This window comes from Carlito syrichta, unplaced genomic scaffold (assembly GCF_000164805.1).
Source record: "Carlito syrichta isolate Samal-C Ts95f unplaced genomic scaffold, Tarsius_syrichta-2.0.1 Scaffold308155, whole genome shotgun sequence".
Taxonomy (NCBI): Eukaryota; Metazoa; Chordata; class Mammalia; order Primates; family Tarsiidae; genus Carlito; species Carlito syrichta.
This window is the reverse complement of record NW_007252251.1, coordinates 1,239,550-1,257,894: the sequence shown is the minus strand read 5'-3', so window position 1 is coordinate 1,257,894 and position 18,345 is coordinate 1,239,550. Positions and strand designations below refer to the sequence as shown.

Sequence of the window (18,345 nt, the reverse complement as noted above, 5' to 3'; positions counted from 1 at the left end):
TGATTGTGGAATAATTAAGGTGATTCCATACTTTGCCTGACAAAAAACGAGAAGACAGTGGCAGAGCCAAAGTCATTTCTGTTGGTCTAAATCCAGCCCCAAATAGCAAGGATGAAATACACAAACCAAAAGATGAGAGGTACCAAGTTTTCTTTGCAAATCACCTATCAACAAGTCAGTGCTGGAACTGCCAACCGTTTTGTAAAGACACTCAAAATATGCAGTGAGCGCCAAGTGTGCTGAGGAAAAAGCACCTGCCCAATTATAATTTATGTTTAAAAAATTAAAGAACACTATATATATTTAATGTGTTTTAAAACATATAATAGAGAGGGAACTATTTAAACTGTAAAATCTCATGAAGTAATCCGTGAGAAAAACAGAGTTTTCATGAATAAAATTTTATTTCATGATGCTACTACAGAGTCTAGTTCACATAAAATGTACTTAATGATTATTCATATTTCTTTATTTTGCTTCTAGAAAAAATATTTTTTTCTAGCCATGAGTAACAAATTGACCCGTAGGACAAAACACAACAAAAGAAAACAGAAGAGTGAAGAGCCAGAGTTTGCAAAAATTCTGTTACTATCAGACTTACGCAGCAGTAGTTTGCATGTCGTGCCAGCTTTTGCTGAAGTTCTGTTTTAATTCATTCATCAGGTTCATGCCGAGTTTTTGTTTTATCTCGACCAGATGCCTTTCTTTGGCTGACAACACTTGTCGCAGTGTTGTAATCTCGTCTTCGAGCTACAGGTAGGAGGGAAAATGGTGGGGGAAAATGTTAGACCAGGTGAAAAATACACTTGGAAAAGCACCGGGTACCCTTAAGCAGCCTTTGAACCCTTGTATTTACAGAAAGACACCTGCGTGGCTTGACCAACACATCTCATACAGGGGATATCTAAAAATAGAAACAGATTTTTTTAGTCTTAATGATTATAAAAGTAATCAATGCTGCGTGTTTTAAAAAAGCTAGATTTTACAGCAAAACAGAAACAAGAAAATCAAAATCACTTGTAACCTACTAGGAAATAGTTACTGCTTATCTTTTGGATTCTAAACTTCCAAACATATTTCTGAAGTTGTACATGGAAATAATTTTTGGACAAAAATTTCTTTGTACTATGCATATTCTTTTATAAAACAACTTCTTTCAAGTGTCACTAGTCAGTGTTGTTTATTTTTTGCCAACCATACACAGCTTGCCTTGGTGCAGAAATGGATCTGGCAGACAGTGTGGTTTTGCCAAGCTAATGCCTTAAGGATGTGTGAAAGAAGGAAGCAGAGGAAGGTTGTAAGGGAATAACTTGTGTTGCTTTTTCTTTTTTAGACAGTTTTAACGACATATAACTGACACACAATAAGCTCTACATATTTGAAGCATGTAATTTGTAAGTTTTGGCATAAGTAGTCACCCATGAAGCCACCATTAGAATCAAGGCAGTGAAGGTGTTCCTCAATTTCTAGTTGATCTTTGTAATTCCTTCCTTCCTCTTTCCTTTCCCCTACCCTGATGTCACCAGGCTATCATCACTCGCCTTCTTTCCTTCGCTAGAACCTAGTTTGCATTTCCTAGAATTTTATACAAATTGAATCACACAGCATGGACTCGTTTTTACCTGGCTTTGTTCACCCAGCATAGTTTTCATCAAGATTGCTGCATTATCAATGAGTCTCCCCCCCTTTTTTTTGCAGAGTAGTATTCCATTGTATGGATATACCACAGCTTGTTTTTTATTCACTTGTGAAGCAGATTTAAGTTTGGCGAATGTCAATAAAGCTGCTTTAAACATTGATGTGCAAAGCTTTGCGAGGGCATATTTTTTCTTTCCCCTGTGCTGCAGAAAAGTAGATCTCTTCAGCATCGTAAAATTGCTTTTGCAAATGTAATTTCTAACAAAGGAGTTCTGTGTAATATCCAGATTTTAGAAAGTATTGTTATAGCCCGCAGGAATAAGTCTGAATAAATCACTGTCTTTGGTTTTAACTGATTGCCATACTTTATAATGTATTGCCCCATAATAATGGTTAATTTACATCTCAGTTTTCTGAAAAGTAGAAATACTTGTGATTTTTCTTTGTTAAACCAAAAAGTAATAATTAGACCTCCCTCGGTATCCCACATGCCTGAAGGTAAGAGAAGTCTGCCTCTTTACTAGATTTCTTATTAAGAAGAAAAAAAAAAAAACTTGGTGAGACCTTGTCTCCACAATAAATCAAAAAATTAGCCAGGCATGGTGGCACATGCCTGTAATTCCGGTTCCTTGGAAGGCTGAGGCAGAAGGATCTCCTGAGCCCAGCAGGTTGAGGCTGCAGTGGCTGTGAGCATGCCACTACACTCCAGCCTGGGCAACGGAGTGAGACTCCAACTCAAAAAGAAAAAGAAAAAAAGAAAGGAGTAGTTATGTCTCATTTACATTCAAAGTCTCACTCTTAAAAAAGTTTTTTTGGCTGATCACAGTACTCACACCTGTAATTCCAGCACTTTGGGAGGCTGAGACAGAAGGATTGTTTGAGTCTAGGAGTTTGAGATTAGCATGGGCAATCTAGCAATACCATGTCTCTATAAAAAAAACTTTTTTAAAAATTAGCCAGGCATAGTGGTATGCGTCTATAGTCCCAGCTACTCAGGAGGCTGAGGTTGAAGGCTCTCACCTAAGCCCATAAAGTTGAGACTGCAGTGAGCCGTGAGTGTGCCACCGCACTCCAGCCTGGGCAACAGGGTGAGACTCCCATTCAAAAAAAATTCAAAAATAAAATTTTAAGTGTCAGTCTACTTCTGACCACAAACTGCATCACTGATCCCGACAGTTATCTTGCAAACGTGTTCCTTGTGTCATTAGAGACATCACCGTTAGAAAAACAGTCTGCCTTTGTAAAAAAAAAAAAATAAATAATAATAATAGCCTTTTTACTAAGCACAAGGAAAATTTTGTCCCAATGCTGGGCAAACAGGAATAGTGTTGTGATCCTTTATATACACAAATAATGACTTAAGCAAAACAGGCAGAAACACCAAATCATAAGCATCTTAAATTCCACAGTAGAAGAAAACAATATCTTGTGGGTTTTAATATCAGCAACATGTCCTGGTCATATAACATTATCCATATCTTTATGTTCATGGAACAACGTTTAGATGTTCACAGAAATTTTCTAGTATCAAAAATGAATAACATATTGTGTAACCATGGTATAATCAGTAGAACCCTATCTCTTCTGGAGAGCAAGTGTCTTCAGAGTGCATACGTAAATTGATTACTGCAAAAGGAGCATAGTCAAGGATCACCAAAGGGAATGATGCTTTTAGTCGCTCCACTAAATGTGAACACACTGTTATTTGAAAATTAAGCCCCAGCCAGGCTCGGTGGCTCAGCCTGTAATCCCGTGCTTTGGGAGGCTGAGGTGAGTGGACTGCCTGAGCCCGCAGGTTTGAGACCGCCTGGGCAACTTGGTGAGACCTCATCTCTACAGTAAATCAAAAAAATCAGCCGGGCGTGGTAGCGCGCGCCTGTAGTTCCAGCTACTCGGAAGGCTGAGGCGGGAGGATCGCCGGAGCCCAGCGGGTCCAGGCTGCGGTGGCCGGGAGCGGCCACTGCACTCCAGTCTGGGCGACAGAGTGAGACCCCGACTCAAAAAAATTTTTTTAAATAAAAAAATAAAAAATAAAATTAAGCCCCTCCACTGCACTCCAGCCTGGGCAACAGAGAAAGATTCCAACTAAAAAAAAGGAAAAAAACAATTAAGCCCCTCTATTCTTTTGTTATCATGTCATATTTCACTTTTTCACCTTTGTCCATATGTTCCCCTCTGTTTAATCTGCTGCCTAATATTTCTCATGGTTGTATCTCTTACTTTCTTACCACAGAAAATGCTTAAGCTTAATGTTAGCCTTTTAGTCTCTATTAAAAAGCAATACTTTCTTTTAGAATGACTGAAATTACTGGGAGTTTGGTTTTTTGGCACATTGAGTAGTACTGTAGTTTCCAGTGTGTAAAAAAAAAAATGGGAAAAATCTTAACTTGCAGAAATAAATTATAGATATACAAAAGGAGAAAGAGACTTAAACATCTTATTATTCTTAAGTTTATATCCATGGAACCCCAAATATGTATTCAAAATCATGGGGGACTGTGGGTTCTTAATTAGTTGTCTGGGAATAGGGCATGAATAAAGTTTCCATTAGATTTTTAATAAAATCTTGATCCACAAAAAGTGACAGAGGCAAACACCGAAATGACCAATTTTCTAAACATCAACCAAAAGAAAGAAATACAAAGTCCCACACACTTAATAATTTAAAAATCCCGGCACACCTTAAAAGGTGTTTGTGGGGAAGAGACCTCTGATGATGGAGACATGATCTCAGTTACTGGGTCTCTTCTCAGTTTCTACAATAAAATTCTAGCCACGTCAATGAAATATAAAGACTCACACTTCTTAAAGTTTTCAGCATACTTCTTGGAGAGATATGCCAAAAAAAACTATTAAGTAAATCCCCAAAATTGAAAAATCCGACTATCTTAAATTAACTTGCAGGATTCAAAATGGCCAACCACTTCTCCATCGACAGAGCAAGACTCCGGCCCAGCAAGGTCTTTAATCACAAATACTCTAAATGCTGATGACAATGAAGTTTGACCCTTCGTTTGACTGATAGGATTTTTTGGTTTGGGTATACTAGTGGTTCTTACCTCAGTTAAGAGGCTACCCAAAGAGTCACCCAAAGAGTATATTTAAAATACAGATTCTCAAGAGTATGCTTCCTTTTTGGTGCCCTGAGTATCTGATGTCTTAAATTTGGGGGGGGCCAGACTAGAAGCGTTACTGAACAAGCACCCCAGACATTTTGATGCAAATAGTATGGAAACCCTCTATTGGAAGTACGTTTGTAATCCATATCAAATTTGGAATGAGATGGAATGCAGGTAAATCATATTCATTTATGAAAATATTTAATATGTCCTTTCCATTTCAATTTTTTTTTAGTTAGAGTCTTACTCTGTTGTCCGGGCTAGAGTGCAGTGGCACAGCCATGGTTGCTGCAGCCTCAGCCTGCTGGGTTCAGGTAACCCTTCTGCCTCAACCTTCCAAGTAGCTGGAACTATAGGCATGTGCCGTCACACCCAGCTTTTTATTTTTTTATTTATTGTAGAGACAAGGTCGTGTCAAGTTGCCCGGGCTGATGTCAAACCCCTGGGCTCAGGCAGTCCTCTCACCTCTGCCTCCCAAAGTACTGGGATTACAGGTGTGAGCCACTGCACCCGGCCCCATTTTAATATTTAAATAATGATTTTCTCATTATAGACTTACAGTCTAGTTCTTCAGTTTCTTGACTCCCTAGAAGCTCTCCTTGTAGGATAAATATTTATGTCCACGGTTAGAATTTGAACTTGATCATTTAAATGTGAGTTAACAGGAAAATAACAAGCATTGGCAAAGATAGAGAGGAATTAGAACCTTTGTACCTTGCTTGTAGGAATGTAAAATGGTTCAGCCACTGTGGAAAACAATCTGACACTTTCTCAAAAATGTTAAACACAATTGCTCTTTGACCCCCAAATTACACACATAGGTATAAAACCCCCCCAAATGAGAACAAGTAGTCAAGCAAACACATGAACAGTTATGTTCATAGCAGGACTATTCACAGTAGCCAAAAGGTGAAAACAGCCCAAATGGCCATCAAGGGATAAGTGGATAAGCAAATTATATTACGTAAATATATTAGGTAAGTAAAGTGGAATATTATTCAACCATAAAAAGAAATGAGATACTGATAAATGCTACAACATGGATGAACCTCAGAAACACCAGGCTAAGTGAAGAAGCCAGACACAAAAGGAAGCCAAATACACTGTATATGAAATACCCAGAACAGGAGAATTCATAGAGACAGAATGCAGACCAGGAGTCACCAGAGGCTGGGGGAGAGGGAAACAGGAAGCAACTGCTTAATGAGTACAGGGTTTCCTTTCAGGGTAATGAAATATTTTGGAACGAGACAGAGGTGGTGGTTCCAATACAGGCCACTAAATTGTTCACTGAAAAATGGGTCATCCTAGCCGGGCTCGGTGGCTCAGCCTGTAATCCCGTGCTTTGGGAGGCTGAGGCGAAAGGATTGCCTGAGCTCAGGGGTTTGAGACCCACCTGGGCAACTTGGTGAGACCTTGTCTCTACAATAAATCAAAAAATAAACTGGGCGTGGTAGCGCGTGCCTGTAGTTCCAGCGGGTAGAAGGATCGCCTGAGCCCAGCAGGTCAAGGCTGCGGTGGCCATGAGTGTGTCACTGCACTCCAGCCTGGGTGACAGAGTGAGCATCCGATTTAAAATAAGACGGGGGGGTGTCATTTTATGTTATATAAATTTACCTCAATAAACATGCAAAAAAAAGTGTGAATTAACTAATCTGAATTAGCTAATGAATTAGCTTCAATATGTAACATATAAGATTGAAAATTTCTTTTTCTTTATCTTTTTTTCTTTTTTTGAGTTGGAGTCTCACTCTGTTGCCCAGACTGGAGTGCAGTGGCATGCTCTCGGCCACCGCAGCCTCGCCCTGCTGGGCTCCAGCGATCCTTCTGCCTCAGTCTTCCGAGCAGCTGGAACTACAGCTGTGTGCCACCATGCCTGACTAATTTTTGATTTATTGTAGAGACGAGGTCTCGCCAAGTTGCCCAGGCGGGTCTTGAACCCGTGGACTCAAGCAATCCTATTGCCTTCGCCTCCCGAAGTGCTGGGATTACAGGCTGAGCCACTGAGCCTGGCTGAAAATGTATTTTTTATTGTATCTGCTAGAGAACATAAAATTTCTAACTGAAACCCAGAAGAAAAAAAACAATATTTGCATAAACTGTGAATCATCAGCGTGATGTTTAGGAGTAGCCACATTTGGTCTCCTGTGCTTCCAAGTTTGCCTCCTCGTGCCTACTCCACCTTTAGCTGAGAGACCCAATGCAGATACTATCTGGGAGGGGCATAACAGTAAGACATTACAGTTAGGGACACATTAGCTGTTCTCTAGGTCAGTCCAGAAAGAATGAAGGTCTTAAGGAGCAAAAGAGAAAGGTCTGCCGCCTGAACCACTTCTTTGCAAACCTAAGACACAGCTTGAGGGCATATGTGTTCTCTTGGAACCAGACACCCGAGAAAGAGGCCAACGCCAAAAGAGAGACGGAGGTAGCAGGAAATAGGGCTTACCTACTCCATAATGCAGTCCAGTGTTTCTCCTACTCCTATTAATGCCAATTTCTCTTAAGTCATTTTTATCTCAGGGACATTGGCAGTACTTGACGGTTATGAAACCACAGATTTATAGTACTAATGCTAACACTTTATTCTTTTCAAAAAGCAAAGATACATTATGGAATGCTAAGCACAAAATATCTCTCAGTGAACTTCAAAAGGGTGTGAAATGATAGTGGCACCGAATTATTGAGCAAATTTATTTAAAAAGGAAGAAGAAAAGAAAAGCAATGTGTACAGACCTCAGCAAAGATGTTAGGAACAGCTGGTAATAAGATTAATGAAAATAAATAGCTGAAACAAAATAGCTCCTCATCTATTGATAAGTTTGCAAAAAGGCATATTCTACTTTTGGCATTTACAAATATAAATATTAGTTTAAACTATAAAATAATTCAAGCTAATTCTAAATATTAATTGTACACCTCCTATATACAAACCACTGCAACAGATCAGAAGTGATACTAGCCTCATATCTGAGGAACTTTTAAGAACAAGCATATTGGCCGGGCGTGGTGATTCACATCTATAATCCCAGCACTTTGGGAGGCTGAGATGAGAGATTGCCTGAGCCCACAGGTTCTAGACCAGCCTGGGCAGCTTGGCGAGACCTCAACTCTACAATACATCAAAAATTAGCTGGGTGTGGTGGTGCGTGTCTCTAGTTCCAGCTACATGGAAGGCTAAGGCAGAAGGATCACCTGAGCCCAGCAGTTCGAGGCTGCGGTGGTCGTGAGTGTACTACTGCACTCCAGCCTGGGTGACAGAGTGAGATTCCAACTCAAAAAAAAAAAAAAAAAATACACATATTGCATGACCATAATAAATTCAAGATAAAACTGTGTTAAAAGCAATTCTTCTTTTAAAATGCTGAATTTGTTCAAGATGTAAGCCTTCTGGACACTATTTATTTTATTACTAATTTCTCTATGTCTCCCACTCAAAGGAGACACATTCCTTTTGCCAGCACTTGGTAAGCACACAAAAATAGGTTGGCTGTGTGGGTGAACGGAGTTACGAGCTCAGCCGAAGTCCAGGGGCATCTTCCTGGGAATATTAGCAACAAAACAGCGTGGGCTAAAGCAGAAGGGAGGAAGAAAAGGAGAGCTGGAGGGAAGGGATCCAGCGTAGCCAGAAGGCAGTAGGAGGTGTCAACCTAAAATAATCGAAAGGATCAGAACCCAGTTTGAAAGAGTTTCTTCAAGCTCGAAGCTGAGGATAGACATTCAGGAAACACAGACTCCAAAGAATGGGGTCACTGCTCCCAAGCTGAAAAGTTAAGGTCTTACTGATACAGGCAAAACACAGATTGAACAGGATTACATGTTCCTTACGGGGCTGGTTTATGAGTTACTGCGATTTGACTAGTTACAGCTTGTTTTCTTTTCCTTTTTCCAATTTAATGGTGTATGTTTAACAATCCATGTTAGACAATATGAGGTCTGGGTGCAATATGGGTTCGAGAAAGAGGGACGTTAATCTACAATAAAGATCAACTGTTAAGAGGAGAGGGATCTTCTCTGGTGCCATTTAGTCTTTTAAAAAATATTTTACAAAACAACATAGGTAAAAAAAGGCTCATCTGTAATCAGAGAAACAAAGGTTACAGCTGCCTGCGACAGCACTCAGGTGCTCTAATCATACTCCTTTAAGGCTCAAAATCTTTACCGTTCCAACAGCTTTGATTGTAAATTACTTATTTTCACGGAGGAGATGAGGAAACCAGGCAGAGGAGGGAAACAGAGAGAGGCGGACACATGGCCCCCTGGAGACCCCTTTGCCGCAAAGCAGTCAGAGGTCAGCAGTCCTTGTGCACAGGGGTCTTGCTTCGGATCGTGACCACAATTCCGTGCCTGACCCCAAGGCATGCATCAGATTGGCTGGCCTGTGCGGTGTCCCCAAGGGGTCCCCAAGGGCTAATGGACCCAGCAGGCTCTTCCCTCAGACACTCAGAGGAGTTGCTCGTGACCAGGGAGCTCAGAAAGAATGTCTGTGGAGAGCTGAGACAGAGGCTCTCCAAAGAACATCTCAGTTCTTCATAAGGTCAACGGGGAAACTGCTGACATGGCTCTCTGTGTGTTTTTGTTATAATTAGTTACTGGCATGGGACGTAAAATCTGAACGCGTCTGTGATATCAATTAGCTCGAGTTGCTGTGCACACTTGTGCATGTGCACTTCTAAAAAGGCAGGAAAAGTAGATTTAAGAAAGGAATGAGCACAGAGCAGAGGGTGCCTGAGGCCAAGGCGCAGACGGGAAGTGGGAAGAGACACACTTCCTCGCTTTCCTGGGGCCTGGGACAGGGGCTGTGCCCCCGTGCCCCTGCGAGTCCCAGTGCTACACGTGGCAACATGTGGTTCTTTGGAGTTAAAGAACTCAGAGATAAGAGCCTGGCAGCATGGAGGTTAATGCGTTCTGAAGGATGCAAACGTGCATCCCAGGAACTTGAACACTGTGACAGAGAGTCTGGCGTTATTTCCAGAAGTCAGGCTCAAAAATCTTAGGAATGAAATACTGTGGCCAAACGAGACAGGAATTTCTGAAAAATGTCAAGATTTTACATTCTTGGGCGTTCATTTGAAACCAACGCTTACATTCTTCTTGATTATTTAAGTCATATGTGCTCACTGTTGGCACTTAGAAAGTAAAAATTGTGACCAGGCTCAATGGCTCACACCTGTAATCCCGGCACCTTGGGAGGCTGAGGCAGTAGGAATCGCTTGAGCCTAGGAGTTTGACACCAGCCTGGGCAACATAGAGGGATTTTGTCACTACAAAAAAAAAAAAATAGCCATGAGTGGTAGCACATGCCTGTAGTCCTAGCTACTGGGGAGGCTGAGACAGGACTGTCTGAGCCTAGGAGGTCAAGGCTGCAGTGAGCCAGGATTGTGACACTGCACTCCAGCCTGGGCAAGAGAGTAAGATCCCAATGAAAGAAGAAAGAAAGAAGGGAAGAAAGGAAGAGAGGGAGGGAGGAAAAGATTGCACAGTAATCAAACATTAATATATTTATATATATCCCGGTAATCTCCAGAAGCCAGAAAAGTCAAGGCATTTTATAGCATTGTTCTGCCACAGAGGTTGTGCCTTCTCAACTAGCACTATCACCATGAGGGAGTGAAGATGCAGCTTAGACACTGTTGGTTTACACCAGTCTATAGAGCATTATTTGTGGACCCCACAATTGACGTGCCCGGGTCATGAATCAGAATTGCAGGCTGAAAGAAAATGTGGAGTTAGTTGTCATCTGCTAATGTGGCAGAGAGGGGCTAGAAACAGTCAAAATTATTTTTTTTTTAAATTCAACCTGCAAGTTCCAAACCTGCTAGACATGGGACGTGAGAAAATCAAATAGCCACAGGTTGCTTTCCTGTAAGTGCAAGATAATAATCGATTCACGACCTTACCCATCCCCCCAACCCACTCTTTGTAAAGTTATCAGTTTAAAACCCCTGCTTGTCATGTATATCCTGGAAACAATTTGTTCTTTGGAAATCTGTTTTTGCTGAATACTACCTTGCAAATTCCAAAGAAAAATGGATAGCCATACAATCTGACCGCCTCCCTTACCTAAACTAACATATAAAACCCTTCTCTTCTTTCTCCGGGTTGCTCAGCCTTGGAGCATTGGCCCACTGAGTCACACCGGTGCTAATAAAACACTACTTCCTAAGATAGACTTGGTGTCACAGTCTCTCTGTTTTCCTGCAACACGAATGCTGACCTTGCCTGTACACTGTGGTATGTGCTGCCAGTCGGTGGCCACAGATAGACCCAAAGACCTGGCTCTTGGACTTGAATCTCTGTGCTCAGTAAAATCATTCATGGTTTTACCAGGGGAACAAGTTGCTCTTTTATTTTAAAATTAAATTATTTTAGGGAGTGTCTTATAAAAACACTTGAAAAGTCTGTAATGTTATGATGAGCTGTCACAAACACATAATATCAGAATGTTAGAACTCAAAGAGTCCAGGGTGGACAAAGTGGGGAGGGAGTTAGGTGAAGCTAAGAGCTTTGTCCTCAGCCTGTGAAAAGGCAGGAGCAGGAAAGTAAAGCCTTGGTTCAGGGGAAACAGTCCCAAGACACAGGATGAGGGAGGAAGGCTGCCCTCAGCTCCTCGGGCTCTGCTGGTTCAACTCACGTGAGGAGCCCTTGTTCCAACCATCTACCAGAAATTGAGCCCGCGGGTTCGAGACCCACCTGGGCAACTTGGCAAGACCTCATCTCTGCAATAAATCAAAAACTAGCCGGGTGTGGCAGCATGCGCCTGTAGTTCCAGCTACTTGGAAGGCTGAGGCGGAAGGATCGCCAGAGCCCAGCGGGTCGAGGCTGCGGTGGCTGCGAGTGGCCACTGCACTCCAGTCTGGCCGACAGAGTGAGACTCCAACTCAAAAAAAAAAAAAAGAAATTAAAGGCTCCTCAGCAAAGTGCCTATGAGTTAGTGTGGATTGCAAACAAAAGGCTTGAACAAAGAGCCTTATGCTCAAATCGCCCTAGGTTTCCTTCTCATCTCTATTCTGGTTCTATAGCAATCACATAAGATCTAGTGAGGCCTCATTTGAGCATAGCTTTCCTCCTTACCCAAGAGCTTTACCCTTCTGCAAAATAATACACAACTTAATACACTGAGCTGCTTTCTAAGACTGACGTTTTCATTTTTAAAAGTTCATTTCAAAGTATTTGTTAAGTTTTTTTTTTTTGAGTTGGAGTCTCACTCTGTCACCCAGATTGGAGTGCAGTGGCCGCTCCTGGCCACTATAGCCTCGACTTGCTGGGCTCTGGTGATCCTTCTGCCTCAGCCTTCCGAGTAGCTGGAACTACAGGCACGCGCTACCATGCCCGGCTAATTTTTTATTTATTGTAGAGATGAGGTCTCGCCAAGTTGCCCAGGCAGGTCTCGAACCCATGGACTCAGGCAATCCACTCACCTCAGCCTCCCAAAGGCGCGGGATTACAGGCTGAGCCACCGAGCCCGGCTTTTGTTAAGTTTTTGACCTAAAACCAGAACCACTCTTTAAAAAGGAGATTGTACCTGTACCATGGTCTTGAGTGAATTCCACCAGGTTTGTAAGTGATTTATTATTCCCATGGTATTCTGATGCTAAAGAATGAGAAGTGCACATTTGGCTGGCCTCAGTGACTCAGCCTGTAATCCCAGCACTTTGGAAGACCCAGCACTTTGGGAGCACTTTGGGAGACCACTTTGAATGGCTTGCCTGAGCTTGTGGGTTCAAGACCAACTTGGGCAACTTGGTGCGACCTCTCTCTACAATAAATAAAAAATTAGCTGGGCATGGTTAGCACGTGCCTGTAGTTCCTGCTACTTGGAAGGCTGAGGCGGAAGGATCACCAGAACCCAGCAGGTCGACGCTGAGGTGGCCATGAGTGTGCCACTGCACTCCAGCCTGGGCAATGGACTGTGACTTAAAAAAAAAAAAGGTGCACGCTTAAAGCTAATTATCATTGTTGAGTAAGCAGCACAACCATTTATTCTACCACTGTAACCAACAGGTAATGAACAATCAGCATTAGAAAAATACCTTGGAAAAGCTGAATCATCTTGCAATGTATTTGTTTATAAATTTTATTAAATGAAGAACATGATTGCAATGTGGGATTGATGCAAAATAATAACAACTTGTAAGATCCAGAGATAGAATACTAAATATACCTGAACTAACTCTGCCTTTAATTCCTCCTTTTCTTCCTCGGAGAGGATGCTGGAGAAGTCAGCACCGGCTACTCCATCTTCATCTCGTCCCTTCAATGGTTCCGTCTCCAGTAAACCTTTGGGCAGAATCAATAAAACAGAAGGCAAACGTTACACGAACCTAGCCAACTTCTGTTTCCACAGCCCGGAGGATGAGATACCTTTATGGATCCTCCCACAGAAAAACAATGACAAATTTCAGAAAGGACAGAAATCTCCCGACATGTGTGAGGAGCTTCAAGAAAGTAAAGAACACTACGGCATCAAAAAACAAAGTAAACATGGGAATCCAGAGACGTAACAAGCAGGCTTTCATGGAGTGTTCCGTGTGCCACACGTCCGAATGCCGGCTTGGCGTCTCACCGCCTCAAGGGGTGTAGGGTCAGAGGACAAAGCTCAAGTCCCACCCATGGAGAAGAGTTTAAGGTGAGGCACCTGCATACCTCTGTGTCCCTACGGGGCCACACCTGAGAGACAGATGAGCAAGAAATAAACATCTTCCTTCTCTCACAGGGAACTGCAAGGCAAATTGCCCATCTTGAAACTCAGCGCTGAATGGACAGAGGTTCCCCTGAGAACCCTGAGTGGAACTGCATGTGAACTTACAAGTTGAATGCTCACTACGGGTGGTCCAAACAACCTCAAGGTCAGAATTTAAAATATGAAGGCCTTTTTCCACTCGGGATGTGGTAATACCCATAGCTGCAGCTGCAGTTGCAGCTGTGAGGCAACATTACAGAAACGCTGCCTCTGGGATAGTGCTGGGGTTGTTGACGCCATCATTGTGCTCCAGATTAGCCAGGAATACCTATACTTCTAACTTGTCATGTTGTGGCAGAGAGGGGCTAAAAACATTTAAGATCATTCCTTTTCAAAAACCAGCCTGCAAGCTCCAAGCCTGCTAGACACAGGACGTGAAAAAAACCAAATAGCCACAAGCCGCTTTCCTGGAAGAGCAAGAGAGTCATCGATTCATAACCTTACCCCCCCACTCTACCCTCTCTTCGTGAAGTTATTGGTTTACAACCCCTGCTTGTCATGTATATCCTGGAAACAAACTGTTCTTTGAAAATCTGGTTTTGCTAAATACAACCTTGCAAATTCCAAAAAAAAAAAAAAAAAAAGTATAGCCAAACAACCCCACCCCTCCCTTACCTAAACTAACATATAAAACCTCTCTCCTCTTTCTCTGGGTTGCTCAGCCTTGGAACATTAGCCTGCTGAGTCACGCCGGTGCTAATAACATGCTGCTTCCTAAAATAGCCTCGGTGTCAGGGTCTCTCTGTTTTCCCACAACAATGTGAGACAAATGCCTTATTATTTCAAATAGAAAGAAGTTCCCTGGAAGGACCTCTTAGCTTCTGGCTGACTCCAATGCCTGTGTTCTCCAGAGGGCCCAGGACACAGGCCCACACTCATCAGCAAACCTCATCCACTACGTGGTTCATGATGACTGGCATTTCCATGGGGGAAAGGAAGGGCTTTTAATACATTATCCTGGAACACACAGTCATCCCTATAGAAACAATTAAATTGGACACCTTCATACATCCACAGGGAAAAAACTATAAACATTTTCAAAGACAGTCTGGGCGTTTATGTTGATAAGCTTCTAGGTAGGAAGGAATTTTTTAAACAAGACACAGAAAAGGCAAACCATGAAAGAAAGAATGCATAAGATTAAGAATGGCTGTTCATCAAATTATGCTATATGAAAATGAAAAGACAAACCACAAATTGAAAGAAGAGATCTCATATATATATAATTAACAAAGGATTCCCAGAATACACAGTTCCTACACACCCATTTTAAAAACAGAAATAATCCAATAGAAATACAAGCCCAATGACCCAAGCAGATTCTTTATGGGGAGAAATTGCAAATGGTTAATAAACCTAGGAAAACATGTTCGACTTCATTGATTCTCAGGGAAGCACAAATTAAAAGTATTTCACTCGCTGGATTAGCTACGAAGTATCGTCTGGACATCGACTCATTTCTCCCTATAACTGGCTTCTTTCGGCCCTTCCCTCAGGGAGCGGCCTCTGGCCAAGGCTGATCTCTGACAGGTACGCATATTCCCAGTAAAGAGTCACGGGATGCAGGTGAACCACCAACGCTGAAAGCAGTGTAGGTGGCACTCTTAATGTCAGTGTAAACACTGCAGAGCAATTTGAATAATTAATTTGCCTGATTATAAAACTGCTAGCTGCACTGCCCTGAGGTGCAGATTCTTCACCACCCAGTCAGCCACCATCCGTGCCTTCTGTATGTTCTAATAAACAACGTCTTTCCCTGCTGGATCTCTGGGTGACTTCTTTGGAATAAGTAAACATTACGCACAAGCCTTCTCAGATCTGGGGTCACCGCACTACATGAGTAAACAGTTCGACATTATTGAATATTGGTCACTATGTGGAGGATAGAAACTCTCTCATATGTTGCAGCAAGAATATAAATAGATAAAAATTACTTGGAAAATAATTTAGCATTATCTATTAAAGTTGAACATTCACACACCCCACCACCCAGCAGTTCCACTCTATATACCTGAGATACTCTGTGTGAACTTCAGACGTTATACATGAGCATCAGAGGTCACTAACGAGAACTTTCATAGTAGCAACAAACTGCAAAAGTCACGCACGAGTCCATGAATAGGACAATGCACCAGGACACTGTGGTGCATTTGTACAACAAAGATTGGGTAACAGCAAGATGAATGCACTACAGCTACGGGCATGACATGGACGAAACTTGGGAAATGAGACAATGAGTGAAAAAATAAAGAATAATAAAGTATCATTCTACCTAAATGAAGCCCCAAAGCGCACACAACTGAAATATTATCTAGGAATAAAATTAAAAAGAAAGCAAGGCAAAGATAAAAATGTAGGACCATGGTTTCTTCAGAGAAGGGAGGAAAGGGAGATGGGAATGGGGGAGCCCACAGGGACGCCTGTAGGGAACCCCCTCGGGGATTAGTGGCCATGCTCCATTTCTGGGACCCCAAATTTCTATGCATGAATCTTTTCTGCACTTTACCTTTACTCTGTAAATATTCTTTTGTGTATTTACAATTATTTAATCAAACAACTGAAAATGGATTTTGTTGAAAGTCACAAGAGAAAGGGAGATAAGGCTCCTATAAAATCATAACATCTTTGGGTCAAGAGAGCAAAACACGGCCCGAGTGTGCATAGTCCACTCGCTGCTCCCATTCTTTTGAGTGAGTCAACAGGGTGCCACTGGCACCTTCAGATCACCGCCATCATGCTACATGCACTAGTAAACACGGCATATTGCTGATCCGTGCTCCTCAGATGCTCATCCTCTATTCCAGAGGCCAGCTGCAATGCGAAGTAACTTCCTTTTTCCTAAGTAACACCTGTTCGTTGTAGAAGACAGCATAACAAAAGTATTGACTGGCTAACATCAATATGAATCACACCACCTAGAAATAATTCCTTTTATCTTTCGTTTCTGATATTTCTTCTATTTTCTTCTATATGTGAAATGCATTTACTGTTGTGAACATGATTTATTTATTCAATAGGATACCATATATAAATGTCTTTTCATGCCTAAAAACACATTCTACGTTTATATATTTTCAGTAGTTGTATCTTATCTTGTCTCATGAACGATTGATCATTCACCCTGTTTTCTGGGAAGCTGTGGTCAACATCTCCCGGCTAAGTCATTAGGTAATATCTTGACGATTTTCTATACATTGGATTACTCGAAGGGCATGAATATTTTGAAACCTACTGTCAAAATTATCACCTAGAAAGGCTGTGACAGTTTTATGCAAACATCGGCAAGCTATGAGAATATGGACTCAGGAACTACAGAGAGCAGACTCTCAGTACAATAATGTAACTAGGTCAATTAAAAGGGAAAAATACTGTCATTTCTTTCTCCTAGTAAATAATTACATTTAATGTGGCCAATATATTTTCAGTCAATGTTCTAAGATACCTATCTATGCCAGGAAGCATCAGCGATTCCAAGCACAGGTACAAGAGATGGGCCAGGAGATATGCTGCCCCCTGTACTAGGGGTTAGGAGACAGCCAAGGGCGACAGCAAAACATTATGGTCTTCTCAGTTCAGCCTTGCCCAGGGGCTTATGGACATTGCTCAAACTCAGCAGAACCCAAATCCATAATCTTCCCCATCTTCACAGTTTGAGAAGACATAGTCCGGGGAACAGACAATAGTTTCGGGTACTTAGACTTTTTATGACATCAAACATCATTAGTATCTTTCTATTTCCTAGGAAGGAAAGAAAATCCAATATCCTATATAATTGATATTATATGAATTAGGAAACTTCAAGTGAATTTAGACCCAGTACCCAGCAGGTAGCTTTTACTTTTTAGGGGGTTGGGGAGGTGCATATACTTTACAAAGTGAGAAACTCTGCACTGGCCTTCCACTGTGATGGGTCACCCATACCAGTCCTCAGAGACATCGTGAATCTTTCACAGTCTCACTGCCAGAAACCACCCATTCAAGAAATCTGCCCGGAGACCAGGTTGTTTATTCATTTAGGTCTAAGTTCCTTATCTTCATTTTCTACTTATGCACACAGTTTCCTGACGTATCTGGTCCCAGTGGGTGTTTTCTGAGTTATACAGCTCAACAGAGGTGTGCCATGTAAACAAAAGCAAAATGAGACAAGAGCTGCTGTTTTTAGCAGAATATGTTCAATTCACTGGGTTAGGGAAGCAGCAATCAGATGATGAGATCAAAGGGTAATTCTAGAATCATGATGTAGGATTAAAAAAAAAGGTGATTAACCAGTGACACTAAGTCCAAAACAGGAGGGGAAAAAAAGCAAATGGTAAAATATATCAGGTGACAGATGGTAATGTGAAAAGGGCAATAAAACAAGCATAAAATTACCTAGTTACCATGGAAGCAGATATTAGAGAAGATTATAAACATATTTTTAACGAAAGCAATTATCAGTGGGAAAAATGCTCAAGAATCACAATTTTTAGCAGGTACCAGTATATAATGAACCAACTTCATGAACTTAACTCTCTTTTCCAAATGTGCAAACTGTGCCCCCTCTGTCTGACATAAAGGATAGAGCACTATACTGGGAGTCTAGGTGTGGGTGTACTACTAACTAGAAGAGTACATTTGATCTCAAATATCTCATCTGTAAAATGGATACCTCATAGAATTGTTGTTAAGATTAAGTGGCATTAAACCAGACAATATATGGGAAACGCTACATACCTTTAAATGTTCCATACAAACAATAATAGCATATTGGTGAAATTTAGGGGGGTAATCATTTTTTTAAAATTAAAGTGCTGCCGGGCTCGGTGGCTCAGCCTGTAATCCCACGCCTTTGGGAGGCTGAGGTGAGTG

General features: G+C 41.7%; 1 protein-coding gene across 1 annotated transcript in view; it reads right to left on the bottom strand.

The window, feature by feature from the left end:
* Positions 1-18,345, bottom strand: part of TPD52L1 (tumor protein D52 like 1) — a 102,466-nt gene that overhangs the window by 24,858 nt on the left and 59,263 nt on the right. Inside the window, exons 3-4 of the mRNA XM_008065102.2 lie at positions 12,919-13,034; positions 602-750 (exon numbers count right to left, since the gene is read on the bottom strand). Of these exons, the coding sequence (XP_008063293.2) occupies positions 602-750; positions 12,919-13,034 (265 nt within the window). The remainder of the gene's footprint in view (positions 1-601; positions 751-12,918; positions 13,035-18,345) is intronic.